A 15094-nucleotide genomic window follows, 5' to 3' on the forward strand; every position below is an offset into this window, starting at 1 on the left:
GAGCTTTCCAAATTGCAAGGCATGAAAACAAACTATACCATCCATCCATCCATCCATTTTCTTCCGCTTATCCGGGGCCGGGTCGCGGGGGCAGCAGTCTAAGCAGGGACTCCCAGACTTCCCTCACCCCGGACACGTCCTCCAGCTCCTCCGGTGGGACCCCAAGGCGTTCCCAGGCCAGCCGAGAGACATAGTCCCTCCAGCATGTCCTGGGTCTTCCCCGGGGCCTCCTCCCGGTGGGACATGCCCAGAACACCTCCCTAGGGAGGCGTCCAGGAGGCATCCTGAGCAGATGCCCGAGCCACCTCAGCTGGTTCCTCTCAACGTGTAGGAGCAGCGGCTCTACTCCGAGCTCCTCCCGTGTGACCAAGCTCCTCACCCTATCCCTAAGGGTGCGCCCGGCTACTCTGCGGAGGAAGCCCATTTCAGCCGCTTGTATCCGCGATCTTGTCCTTTCGGTCATTACCCAAAGCTCATGACCATAGGTGAGGGTAGGAACGTAGATTGACCGGTAAATCGAGAGCTTCGCCTTCCGGCTCAGCTCCTTCTTTACCACAACGGGCCGATACAGCGACCGCATCACTGCAGACGCTGCACCGATCCGCCTGTCAATCTCACGCTCCATCCTTCCCTCACTCGTGAACAAGACCCCGAGATACTTGAACTCCTCCACTTGGGGCAGAGACTCACCACCCACCCGGAGAGAGCAAACCACCTTTTTCCGGTTGAGAACCATGGCCTCGGATTTGGAGGAGCTGATTCTCATCCCAGCCGCTTCACACTCGGCTGCAAACCGCCCCAGTGCCTGCTGCAGGTCCTGGCTCGAAGAAGCCATCAGGACAACATCATCTGCAAACAGCAGAGATGAAATCCTGTGGTTCCCAAACCAGGCCCCCTCCGGCCCCTGGCTGCGCCTAGAAATTCTGTCCATAAATATAATGAACAGAACCGGTGACAAAGGGCAGCCCTGGCGGAGTCCAACATGCACCGGGAACAGGTCTGACTTACTGCCGGCAATGCGAACACAGCTCCTGCTCCGGTCATACAGGGACCGGACAGCCCTTAGCAAAGAGCCCCGGACCCCATACTCCCAGAGCACCCCCCAAAGGACACCACGAGGGACACGGTCGAATGCCTTCTCCAGATCCACAAAACACATGTGGACTGGTTGGGCATACTCCCATGAGCCCTCGAGGACCCGATGGAGAGTATAGAGCTGGTCCAGTGTTCCACGACCAGGACGAAAACCACACTGCTCCTCCTGAATCCGAGGTTCGACTATCGGTCGGGTTCTCCTCTCCAGCACCCTGGAATAGACCTTACCGGGAAGGCTGAGGAGTGTGATTCCCCTGTAATTGGAACACACCCTCCGGTCCCCCCTTTTACACAGAGGGACCACCACCCCGGTCTGCCATTCCGCAGGTACTGTCCCCGACCGCCACGCGATGTTGCAGAGACGTGTCAGCCAAGACAGTCCCACAACATCCAGAGACTTGAGGTACTCAGGACGGATCTCATCCACCCCCGGAGCCTTGCCACCGAGGAGCTTGCCAACCACCTCAGTGACTTCAGCCAGGGTGATGGACGAGTCCGCCTCTGGGTCCCCAGTTTCTGCTTCCTCCTCGGAAGACGTGACAGTGGGATTGAGGAGATCCTCAAAGTATTCCTTCCACCGCCCGACAACATCACCAGTCGAGGTCAGCAGCTCTCCACCCGCACTGTAAACAGTGTTGGTGAAGCACTGCTTTCCCCTCCTGAGGCGTCGGACGGTTTGCCAGAATCTCTTTGAGGCCGTTCGATAGTCCTCCTCCATGGCCTCCCCGAACTCCTCCCAACCCCGAGTTTTTGCCTCTGTGACTGCCCGAGCCGCGGCACGCTTGGCCTGCCGGTACTCATCAGCTGCCTCAGGAGTCCCACGAGCCAACAAGGCTCGATAGGACTCCTTCTTCAGCTTGACGGCATCCCTTACTTCCGGTGTCCACCACCGGGTTCGGGGGTTGCCGCCGCGACAAGCACCACAGACCTTACGACCACAGCTACGAGCAGCCGCATCAACAATAGAGGTGGAGAACATGGCCCACTCGGAGTCCATGTCTCCAACCTCCCCCGGGATCAGGGAGAAGCTCTCCCGGAGGTGGGAGTTGAAGACCCCCCTGACGGAGGGCTCCGCCAGACGTTCCCAGCAGACCCTCACAATACGCTTGGGCCTGCCAGGTCTGTCCGGCTTCCTCCTCCGCCAGCGGATCCAACTCACCACCAGGTGGTGATCAGTTGACAGCTCAGCCCCTCTCTTCACCCGAGTGTCCAAGACACGCGGTCGGAGGTCAGATGACACGACAACAAAGTCGATCATCGACCTCCGACCTAGAGTGTCCTGGTGCCATGTGCACCGATGGACACCCTTGTGCTCGAACATGGTGTTTGTTATGGACAAGCTGTGACTAGCACAGAAGTCCAATAACAAAACACCGCTCGGGTTCAGATCGGGGAGGCCGTTCCTCCCAATCACGCCCCTCCAAGTGTCACTGTCGTTACCCACATGGGCGTTGAAGTCCCCCAGGAGAACAACGGAGTCCCCGGTTGGTGCACTGTCTAGTACCCCTCCCAGGGACTCCAAGAAGGCCGGGTACTCTGCACTGCTGTTTGGCCCGTAGGCCGACACAACAGTGAGAGACCTGTCCCCGACCCGAAGGCGCAGGGACGCGACCCTCTCGTTCACCGGAGTGAACCCCAACACGCAGCGGCTGAGCTGTGGGGCAATGAGCAAGCCCACACCAGCTCGCCGCCGCTCCCCGCGGGCAACGCCAGAGAAATGGAGAGTCCAACCCCTCTCAAGAAGATGGGTTCCAGAGCCCAAGCTGTGCGTGGAGGTGAGGCCGACTATATCTAGCCGGTAACGCTCAACCTCCCGCACAAGCTCAGGCTCCTTCCCCCCCAGCGAGGTGACATTCCATGTCCCCAGAGCTAGTCTCCATGTCCGGAGATCCGGTCGTCGAGGTCCCCGCCTTCGACTGCTACCCGGATCTCTCCGCACCCGCCCCTCATGGCTCCTCCCGCAGGTGGTGGGTCCACGGGAGGACGGCCCCACGTCGTTTCTTCGGGCTGGGCCCGACCGGGCCCCGTGGGGAAAGGCCCGGCCACCAGGCGCTCGCTGCCGAGCACCCACCCCAGGCCTGGCTCCAGGGTGGGGCCCCGGTAACGCCAGTCCGGGCGACGTAACTGGCCTTGATCTTTTACTTTCCATGATGGGCTTCTGAACCGCTCTTAGTCAGACCCGTCTCCCAGGACCTGTTTGCCATGGGTGACCCTACCAGGGGCATGAAGCCCCCGACAACATAGCTCCCAGGATCATTCGGGTGCTCAAACCCCTCCACCACGTTAAGGTGGCGGTTCGGGGAGGGGACAAACTATACCTTGATCTGAAAATATCTATTAAAATAAATGACCCCAGATGAACCTCATTGGAATATAGTTTATAATGGGATGCAGACAGCACACAGCAGACTTATTTTGATCTCAAGAGCTGCTTATACATACAAAGATCTGTACTGGAGTAAGACACAGTTTGCTGAGAATAAAACAGGGGCAGAATAAAATGGGACCTTTCGTGTTTAGTCTATTGTTGCATAAAAATATAAAAATGTCTTGGTCTGCTCTATTTCATACTGTATTTCCATGCAGGAGATGCTTAAAATGTGAAACCAAACAAATATATCTGTGTGTAATACACTGAAAAGATAACATTGTTCCAACCGTTTTGATCCATGTAGGATATTAGTTGGATAGAGCAGCTCAAAAAGCAATATAAAGGCAATCTTAGTGGCAAACAGAATATTAATAAAATGAGAGAATGAGAAAATATATGTGTAAAATTAGATCCTAATTGAAATGAGCGAAACACAGCAGAAAACCAATGTGATAGGAACAACATCAAATACAACAATATTACAAATTCATCCTATAAGAATCCAACAGCAACCGCTGTAATAGGCTGTGTGCACAACAGCGTCCTCAACCTCACTGTTAGCGTCACTACTTCCTGTCCAGGTTTATCTCTGAGGTTTTTGCAGAGTCACGCTAAAATGAATAAATATTTAAAGATGAGGCAGTGGACAGAGAGCTGTGTGTGGATGTCACTGACAACATGTTAAACACTAAATAAAATTAATACTTTACCAGAGGATAAAGAGCCATGTTTGTGTGTCAATGCTAATGCTAATGCTAATTTTGAGGCAGAATAAATAACAAAACCACAACAAACTGAAGTATTCTACATATAAAAACAATTGTGTTGTCTTTATTTTAATACATTTGTCTGAGGTTGTTTATTTTGTGTTTTTATATTTTAAATAAAAGTGACTGTTAGCTTTGAGACACTTTGAGCTTGCTAGCATGCTAAATAATTGCATTACAAGTTGGACTGGTTGACAAACAAAGCTACTTTCAATTAGCTGTAACCATTTATTAAAAAACACTCGAGGTACAACACAATAAGACGACCGATTTTTATAATTGCAGAAAACAACACAATCAAATCAGAAATGCTGATTTCATTTCCACCATTTTTATCGATCTCGCTCCAGCTTCTTTTAATGCGGTCTGTAAAAATAATGTCAAAGCAGACACAAGCACAGGTTTTTGAGGATCTTGCTCTGTGCTTTTGGAAAACTCTCTTAGTTCTCTTAGTTTATCATGCAGGTCCAACGCAGAACTCTCAAAACTACCAGCATTGTCAGCATTTTCAAAACCTCTAAAAAACAACATAATGTACAACTCCAGGGAGGTGACAGACGCCCCACTGGAAAAGTTACATACTGCGCTTTTAATGAAGACAGACTTCTATTTTTAAGCATGGAAATAACTTTTGCCTTAATGTTGTCTGTATATAATGGGTATAAACCACATACTGTGTTCTTAAAGCTGCAGTACCCAATGTTTTTCTCATAACTGATGTCTGTGTATCCATAACAAAAGCTAAATTTTACTGAACAAAAAGTTTTAGAGTGAAGACATTTTGCTGCTTGTCCAAGCTGCTTCTTCAGTTCTGGTCAGATTACTGATGGACACTGTCTTATATGTGTCTGAAGGGAGGAGTTAACTACAATGAAACTAACACCTGTTTGTTTATAGTTTCTGTTTGTTGGCTCGGTCTAATGTGAACTGTAGCTGAGTCATATTTTGGTTAATTGTTCAAGCCCCTAATAGATGCTCTCACAACGTTTAGGATATTGGCTAGCACTATTGGTTCCCATGTTTTGATTTAGGTCTTAGGAGGAGATAAATGATGGGCATAGCTAACAAAACAGTGTAGTAAGCTCCTCCCTTCAGACAGATATAAAGCACTGTTCAACAGTGATCTGACCAGAACTGAACGTCTTCACTCTAAAACTTTTGTTCATTTGACAGATTTAAATTTTTCTTTTGTTATATTAAATGAGTTAATTCTGTAAAAAGTCAATTCTTGTAAAAGCAGGACAAACATCAGAACACTGCGCCATGTCTTTGTCGAAATAGAAAACGTTTTAGTTATTGCAAACTTAGAGCAGGAGGGGGGGGGACTCTAATTCACTCTTCTCTCTGAAAAAGCAGTTCTTAAGCTGTTCTGGTGGCCAAATAATGATGATTGCTTATGAGCACGAGTGATGAGCCGAGAGGTTTGTGAGTAGTGAGATAGAAAAGGGCCCATATTACACTATTGGCTGATCTATGCTATAATGTTGTTTCCTCACCACAAACATACCTGCATATTTAGGTTCAGTCCCTCTCTCAAATAGAAAACACTCTGTTCCCACTTGTGATGTCATGTGGTAGTGCTCCAGTGTGTTTTTAAACTCCACACCCCTTCACTGAAATTGCCAATCTCTACTGAACAAAGGATAAAAGGTAGATCCATCCATCCATTTTCTTCAGCTTTTCTGGACACTTCCTTCAACTCCGCTGTTGGAACCCCAAGGTGTTCCCAGGCCAGTTGAGAGACATTGTCCCTCCAGCCTGTCCTGGGTCTTCCTCCTCCCGGTGGGACATGCCCAAAAGGTCGCTGTTTACTTGAAGACTATCACTTCATGACATCATAAGGTGGAACAAACCATTTTCCGCTTTGGAGATGTAGACAGACTAATAATAAAGGGTATAATTTTGTGTAATATTGAACCTTCTTTCTTTTGTTTAGGTACAAGCTGATTCGCAGGCGTGTCATCTGGTTGATAGGACAATGGATCTCGGTCAAGTTCAAACCTGACCTCCGACCTTTGCTGTATGAAGTCATCCTGACCCTTATGCAGGATCCTGACCTTGTGGTGAGTCCTTTCAACACACTTGGACTACAGAACCTTTTAGCTGTATTTACTCAACTTCTTCAGGAAAAACACTGCAGTTTTTATGACTAAAGCAGGTCATAAATATGCACAGGCTGGCCCACAAACACAATTCACTGCCTAACTGCCCCGAATAGCTACAATTATGTTTCCAATTTTCTCCACAAAACACAACACTCCAGTTTTCCATAACATGGGTCTACTGTTTATTCCTATCCCTTTTATCTATTTAGACGGTGGCTGTTGGACGGTGGGTGTTGCACTTTGATATTGTATTCTACATTAGGGATGGGCCTATAAAGGATAATATAGTTTATCGTGATACAAAGGGTCGACCGTAATTGCTCTCAGGACATTATGATAATTGCCAATGAAGATTATGCCATTTGTATTACCAGAATGTGCAGAACAAACCTTTTTTTCCTCATACAATTCTATAACAGTTGTGTAAACGTGGAACCATTGATAATATTAAAATTATAATTATTCATATAAACGTTCACATTTTTATATAGCACTTTTCCACCTTCAAGGCACTCAAAGCCCTTTAAATCAAAGAACCACTCACTCATTCACACACATTCATACACCGATGTATGCAGACACTGTATGCAGACCAAGGACACAACAACAGCATTCATCTGTGGGAACTGGAATTGCACTAACAACTTGTGGGTCAGTGGATCTGACTGCTCAACCAGTGATGTCTGTCGAGGATGAAATTCAAACAGCCAACCTCTGTCTCTTCACAGATCTGACCTCTAGCTTGACCTGCTTGTCTCCATGGAGATATATATGTTTAATACCATACTGTGGAAAATTCTAAGCAAAGCAATATTATCTCCGTGGTGACTAACAGGCAAGTATCCTGCACTGGGAAAACTATGCAGTGCAACTTTTGAGTTTATTCTATAAAACATATCTGAAGTTTCAAATTCAATGCAATATTAATTTAACCTTAAAGGGCCCATATTTCACTGTTTTATGATTTATGTTATGAGAGTTGTGTTTTGTTTCATTCACACATGTTTTACACACAAACCCTGCATATTAGAAAACACTTTGTACCACCTTGTGATGTCATGTGGTAATACAGAAAGTGCTCCATTGTGTTTTTAAACTCCATACACCTTATTTAGAATCATTTGGATTATTTCAACCCAGGAATTACCAATCTCTACTGAACTAAAATGTACCTGTTAACTTGAAACTACCACTTCTTGCAATAACAAGATGGAACAGAGCATTTTGACCTTTGGAGATGCAGACAGACTAATAATATAACATTACTCAGACATGTGTGAATGAAACAAAACAACTCCAGGTCTGTTTTTTGGGAGAAAACAGCATTATAACATGGCTTAAAGCTCACAAGAGTCCATTTTGCGCAATATAGGACCTTTAAGTCCCAAATGTTTACATTCAGTGCGAAGTTTAAATTGATTTCTGAGTCAACACCAAAAATTAATAATTCTGGAAACACATTTACAGATTAAAAAGTACAAAATATTGTAGTGTTTTCTTTTCTTGATTAAAATTTGGTCAGAGTTGTGTTAGTCTGGGTAGATCAAGTGGGATTATTTTGTAATTATAATTTGATGATTACACAAAGAATATGAAATATGCATGAGGCAATACCCCATAACAGTATCAATGAGGCCAGCTGCATAATTACCTTTGCATTAGATTAGGCCTATGAAAATTTAAAAATGGCTTACTCTTTTTGCTTATTAGTGCAATTAAATTCAGTCAAATTTAAAGACGATCATGTAGCTCAGTTGGTAGAGCGTTTGCTCTCTGATCTGAAATTCGGCGGTTCGAATCCTGCTCTTAACATAAACATCATTGGTAGAGCGGTCGGATCCACTAACCTACAGGTTGGCGGTGCGATTCCAGCTCCTACTGATGAATGCTGTCATCGTGTCCTTGGGCAAAACACTTAACCCACTTCGCTCCAGTGTCTGTGTACACTGGTGCATGAATGTGTGTGTGAATGGGTGATTGATTGCTTGATCTAAAGAAATTTGAGTGACTAGAAGGTGGAGTGTATATAAAAATGTGACCATTGACTATATATTGCAAATAAATAATAAAATCTATCTGCCTTTAAAATATTTCATAAAATCCAAACTTTGAACTCATTTTGATTTATTTTGCATATTTATTTTTGCGTATCATAATTTTATACCTAAAAAAGAGTAAATTATATTTGAAGGCTGTGATAGGCATAAAAAAGCACATACCCATATCTGTGCCAGTCAGGAGCTGCTGTATGGAGATGAGGTTTGGCATTGGCTGGCATCTGGAGTCAAAAAACTGAATCATTAAAAAAAATGGGCACAAGTTAATAATGTACGATAGCTACATGTTTGAGTTGGTTAAGGTCAGGGTTTGGGTTTGGGGTCAGTGGTCAATTATTAAACCAAACTGATGTGGAGCGAGTGGAGCTCCTCTCATGGCGCTTCCCATTCGCTGCAGCCAGAACCTTCTCGTGCCAGTTCAGACTTGGCATCTCATAAATCTTGAATTACACAGATTTAAACAGAAAACAAGTATTGCTTTTCATTTGGAAATAATTAATGAGAAAGCGCCATGTAAAACTGGTTTGTAAACACAGCTCTACATTCAAACTTAATGTTTAAACAGCGGTTATAATAGGACTGTGCTCAAAATATCCACACAGCCATATATTGTAACAGACTTAAGTTTTTACTGCTGATTTCTGCAGGTATCAGGTCACTTATCGAAGTATTGCGACATGTACCGAAGTTTTGGGTTCTTGGCACACGGTCGCTGGCTAGTTCCAATGAGAGGGACAGTCGACTCAACCATTTCCTATGTAATGCTAATGATAATGCTAACGATAATGCTACCTTATATTAAAATCCATCCATCCATCCATTTTCTTCCACTTATCCGGGGCTGGGTCGCAGGGGCAGCAGTCTAAGCAGGGACTCCCAGACTTCCCTCACCCCAGACACGTCCTCCAGCTCCTCTGGTGAGACCCCAAGGCGTTCCCAGGCCAGCCGAGAGACATAGTCCCTCCAGCGTGTCCTGGCTCTTCCTCGGGGCCTCCTCCCGGTGGGACATGCCCAGAACACCTCCCAAGGGAGGCATCCAGGAGGCATCCTGAGCAGATGCTTGAGCCACCTCAGCTGACTCCTCTCGACGTGTAGGAGCAGCGGCTCTACTCCAAGCTCCTCCCGTGTGACTGAGCTCCTCACCCTATCCCTAAGGGTGCGTCCAGCCACTCTGCGGAGGTGGTAAATGTAATATAACAACAAACTTACATTTTTGTAAGGACGACCTAGTTATTTTTAGGTGGAGATTATCTAAGTCAGTGGCGTTATTTAAATTTGCATTAGCATTAGCCCCAGCACACAAAGACATCCCTTTGTAAACAAAATTGTCCTCAGGTAAAGTATTCATTTTATTTGTGTAGTGTTTAACATGTTGTCAGTGACATCCACCCACAGCTCCCTGTCCACTGCACGATCTTTAAATATTTATTCATTTCAGTGAGACTCGGCAAAAAACCCTTAGACATTATGCCAGAAATGGTTGGGCTGACTGTCCCTCCGACTGGAACTAGCCACTGCCGCTCTGCACAGAGCCAATTGTGTTGGTTGTTTACACATTGTGGATGATGTTGATTAGGATGATGTTATACTCTTAGGGAAAACTGGTTCTTGCCTCCCATCTAGCAATTACTTTGTACTTTACCATAAAAAATCTAAAATGTTTAATCTGATGATTTCTTATAGTAACTAGATCCATTAACTTCTTGTATTACAACGAAGAAAGGCATTTTAACAATATCCATTTTAGCCCCCCCTCTCCCCCCCATTTGTATTAAATATAATTGGCCGTTAAAATGCTGTGACCATTTACCATTTACTTGCATTTTTGCTGGGGTCAGATGACGTCCCATTTTTATATAACACTTTTCCACCTTCAGCGCACTCAAAGCACTTTACATCAAGGAACCACTCACTCATTCACACACACATTCATACACCAGTGTATGCAGACACTAAGGGTAAGGTGAGTTAAGTGTCTTGCCCAAGGACACAATGACAGCGTTCATCTGTGCGAGCTAAAATCGAACTGCCAACCTTCAGATCAGTGAACAAACCCCGCTTTCTTCTTCTTTTATTGTGGTTCTTTGTCTATTGCCTCAACCAATTACGTTGTCATGGACAGCATGTGGCTCTGGATCAATTATGGCTCATACAGGTTTAATAGCCTGATGGACAAGCTACCTTCTGTTTGTCAAAGTGGTTTTAATTCGTTTGCAACTTTGGAGTGACCACGTTATTCAGGCAAATGAATCAAAATGGCGGTTCCATTTACGTCTTCTCAATTTAAGCTAGCTCCACTCCTTGGCTAAATTAAACCAATCAGTTATTGGTACGTATAGATTTTTCCTGCAGTGAGCTTGTCTGGACTCAAGCCGTGAAGATGGAAAGTATGGATTAATTGTTGTATAATCGTTTAAATAAGTTATGTAGTTTCTTCACAACAAAACTTTCTAGTTAAAGGTCCTATATTGCGCAGAACCGACTCTTGTGAGCTTCAAGCCAAGTTATAATGTTGTTACCTCCTCAAAAACAGACCTGGAGTTGTGTTTTGTTTCATTCACACATGGTTGAGTAACCCTTTAGTATTAGTCTGTCTAGATCTTCACAAAGCTCAAAATATGTTGCAAGTTTAGACTGTATATATAAATGGACATGGCTAATCTGCTAGCCGCCACGTTCCAAATATGAAGTGATCATATGTGTGCTTCACTTTACAATGGAAAACGCCCCTCTCTCTGTAACTGCTGCTGTCAGGCTTGTCATTTTGGTCTTAGAATGTTGGTGTTAACCTGCTCTACATGATCCTGGTGTTTTTATTCCGCTATTGTATCCGTAATTCAAGATGTGATGTTAATAACAGACAAATCAGGTGCCTTCTTTCCCCATGGTCTCAACCGCTAGCATTGGCAACAGGTTTGATTGACAGCACTGCTAAGCGCCCCCTCCGTGCTAAACCAGCGGTGCGGGCGGAAAGGGGTGTTACCTTCAACAACGTCACTCCAGATCCAGGCTCTTTGATTGCTATGATACTCGCGTTTGAAATTCATAAATGCAACTCTACTCCAAATTCACCCCTATAACTGCAGCCTCGATGAGTTTCATTTGACTGAAGCTGAATGCTATGGGTGACGTCATACTCACTTGGTCCACTTCTTTATACAGGCTATGGTTCTACCTTGTGATGTCATGAAACAATAGTTTCCAAATTAACAGCTTCTTTTGCCTTTAGTTCAGTAGAGATTGACAATTCCAGGGCTGAAATGATCCAAATGATTCTTGTGAAGGAGTTTAAAAACACGGTGGAGCACTTCCTGTATTAGCACATAACATCACAAGGTGGAACAGAATGTTTTCTGATTGAGAGAAGAACTCAGCCTAAATATGATGCAGGGTTTGTGTGTTAAACATGTGTGAATGAAACAAAACACAACTCTATTTCTGTTTGTGACGAGGAAACAACATTATAACATGGATCAGAAAACGGCGTAATATAGGCCCTTTAAGCTCTTGATAATTTCAGTTTTCATATCAGCATAAAACTTGAAAATAAACCCCAGTTCCCCACTTAGCGTTGCCATAGAGAAGACGTCGGTTACAGCTTAGTGATTCTTTTAATGGGACCCAGCTGACATCCCATTCATTCCGAGTGTCACAGGACCCGATGAAGCCATAGGCCACCTCAGCAATGGATTACTGCCTGTTGGCTCAGAAAATCCCAGAGTCCTGCTTGTTTTGAATGCCCCAGACAAATAAATGTCATTTACTCTACCTTTGGTTATTTCATCTGAATTTTAAAGCTGTTGGTAATAATTTTTAATACACATAGATGTTTAAATGGTAAATGGTAAACGATTAAATTTTTATCTAGCGCACACATTCATACACCAATGGGATCAGTGGACGCCATGAAAGTGGAAAAGCTGTTTATAAAAATGTGACCGTTTACGTGATCTCTCTGAGGAAGACTGTTAGTGAGCAGTTGAAATGGACCAGTTAAACTCTCGCCTGAGAAAAAAGTATTAAAATAAGAAACAAAATGGCTAACTAAATCCTTAAAACTGTTGCCGTAGAAAGTGTCACATAGAACTCAGGCCTAGTTTAGTCTTAACCAAAACTCAATTCAACCAATTAACCTTATCGTCATAATTAAAGACTGAAATATCAACATTTATTTCCACATTTGGAATTCCAACTGTGAGTATCATAGCAAACAAAGAACCAATCTGGAGCACGGTGAAAGAAAGTGCCTTATTAATGTTCATATAAGGACACAATAATCACATAAAAATATGAGAATGATGTGACGCGGCTTAATACGAACATTTTAAGACCAAAGACAAGGCTCTTTGCAGCAATTACAGAGGCAGGGATGACACTATTACTATCTAAATTGGAGTTTCTGTTGATGGAGCCAGAAGCGTGCTCATGAGCACTTTCTATTCTGATTCATTTGTGGTAATGGACTAGCTTAAGTACATGTTAAGATCAGGTTCAAGTACTCCCCATATAGTCCATATAACCTGTATACTTCTTCCTTTTGTTTGTAGCTATGATGGCCTTGACACAATTCAGCTCTGGGAATAACAGTGTACTCTAAATATGTCGTAACGGTGCGGATAGGACCAAAGGATGCAGACCAGAGCAGTTTTAACAGTGTTTATTTACAGCGGTGAAAATGCAGTCTTTAAACAGGTCACAAGAGCAGGTACAGGAACCGGGGAGCGGGAGACGGGTCAGGCGGGTGCGGTGCAGGTAGAGGCGGGCAGGACAGGACCAGGACGGGGATAGAAGCAGGTGCGGTACCAGGGCAGGCGGATCAGACGAAGACCAGAGCGGGGAGCGGGTGACAAACCAGAGACCAGGACCGGACAGGAGACGAGACGAGCAGGAGACGAGACGAGCAGGAGACGAGACGAGCAGGAGACGAGACGAGCAGGAGACAAGACGAGCTGGAAGCGATACCGGGACTGGAACGTGGCGGCAGGAGCTGGGCGAGTAGAGGCAGGAATCTGGAGGGTGCATAAATCCAAATGAGCATTTGCCGGAAAGTACCATATAACAAAGCTTAGCAAGAAACATTCACGTTTTACACGCGGACGGTCTGGCACCGAGTGTAGACTGCCAAGCCTTCTTGTACTCAGCAGCAGGTGGTGGTGATTAGGCTGATGCACCCCAGGTGTGCACGGGAGGAGTCAGGCACTCCACCCAGCTCCAGACACACAGGTAGGGGAGGGGGAGAGAGCACGGGAGGACAGGGAAACTGACATCATGACAGTACCCCCCCCTAAGGTCCACCTCCTGGTGGACCCCCAGGCTTGTCAGGATGAGCGCGGTGGAAGTCTCTCACCATGTCGGGGTCCAGAATGCGTGCCCTGGGCACCCAGGATCGCTCCTCCGGACCGTAACCCTCCCAATCGACGAGGTACTGGAGGCCCCTACCACGGCGACGAACGTCAATCAGGCGGCGGACGGTGAACGCCGGGTGGCCGTCAATGACTCGGGCGGGCGGTGGGGGATCGGCCGGAGGGCACAGGTCGCTGGTCCGGACTGGTTTAACCTGGGAGACGTGAAAGGTCGGATGAATCCGGAGAGACGGGGGTAACTGGAGGCGCACCGCCGATGGATTTATGATCCTCATGATCTTAAACGGTCCCAGGAATCGGGGGGACAGCTTACGGGAGTCCGTCTTCAGCGGGACCGTCTTGGCGGAGAGCCAAACCATCTGGCCAGGTTGGTATACGGGCGCCGGGACACGGTGGCGATCGGCCGTCGCCTTAGTGCGCGCTCCAGCCCGAAGAAGGGCCGCCCTGGCCTTCTTCCAGATCCGGCGACAGCGCTGGAGATGGCGCTGAACAGACGGGACGGCGAGGTCCCTCTCCTCCGTGGGAAAGAGAGGGGGTTGATATCCCAGCGATGCCTCGAAGGGGGACATACCAGTGGCGGAACTCACGAGGGAGTTGTGAGCATACTCTATCCAGGGCAGGTGAGTACTCCAGGTCGCGGGGTTGGCGGAGGCTGTGCACCGTAGGGCCGACTCCAGGTCTTGGTTGGCCCGCTCCGTCTGCCCATTAGATTGTGGATGGAACCCGGACGTGAGGCTAACCGTGGCCCCCAAACCGTCGCAGAAAGACCGCCATACCTGAGAGGTGAATTGGGTCCCTCTGTCGGACACGATGTCCACCGGGATGCCGTGGAGTCGGAAGACATGACTGGTCAGCTGGTCGGCAGTTTCTTTGGCTGTGGGGAGCTTAGGCAGGGCAACGAAATGGGCGGCCTTGGAGAAGCGGTCCACAATGGTGAGAACCACCGTGTTCCCCTGGGAAGGGGGAAGGCCCGTCACGAAGTCCAAGGCGATGTGGGACCAAGGGCGACGAGGAACTGGGAGAGGATGCAAGAGACCAGAAGGGGGTGAGTGGGAGGCCTTGGCCCGAGCACATACCTGGCAGGCGGCGACATAAGCCCGGGTGTCTGTGTCCATCGTGGGCCACCAGAAGCGTCTCCTGAGGAGGGAGAGAGAGCGACCGGCACCAGGATGGCAGGCGAAACGGGAGGCATGGACCCACTGGAGCACCTGAGACCGGACAGAATCGGGAACAAACAGTTTACCTGGAGGGCCGTTACCTGGGTCGGGGTCGTTGGTCTGGGCCTCTCGGACGGTGTCCTCGATATCCCAATGGACCGCGGCCACCACACACGAGG

At 46.8% G+C, this 15094-nt stretch overlaps 1 protein-coding gene across 1 annotated transcript in view; it reads left to right on the plus strand.

The window, feature by feature from the left end:
* ipo11 (importin 11) overlaps positions 1-15094 on the plus strand; it is a 239648-nt gene that overhangs the window by 87136 nt on the left and 137418 nt on the right. Inside the window, exon 16 of the mRNA XM_033973089.2 lies at positions 6170-6296. Within this exon, the coding sequence (XP_033828980.1) occupies positions 6170-6296 (127 nt within the window). The remainder of the gene's footprint in view (positions 1-6169; positions 6297-15094) is intronic.

The sequence above is a fragment of the Periophthalmus magnuspinnatus genome, chromosome 9, assembly GCF_009829125.3.
Source record: "Periophthalmus magnuspinnatus isolate fPerMag1 chromosome 9, fPerMag1.2.pri, whole genome shotgun sequence".
NCBI lineage: Eukaryota > Metazoa > Chordata > Actinopteri > Gobiiformes > Gobiidae > Periophthalmus > Periophthalmus magnuspinnatus.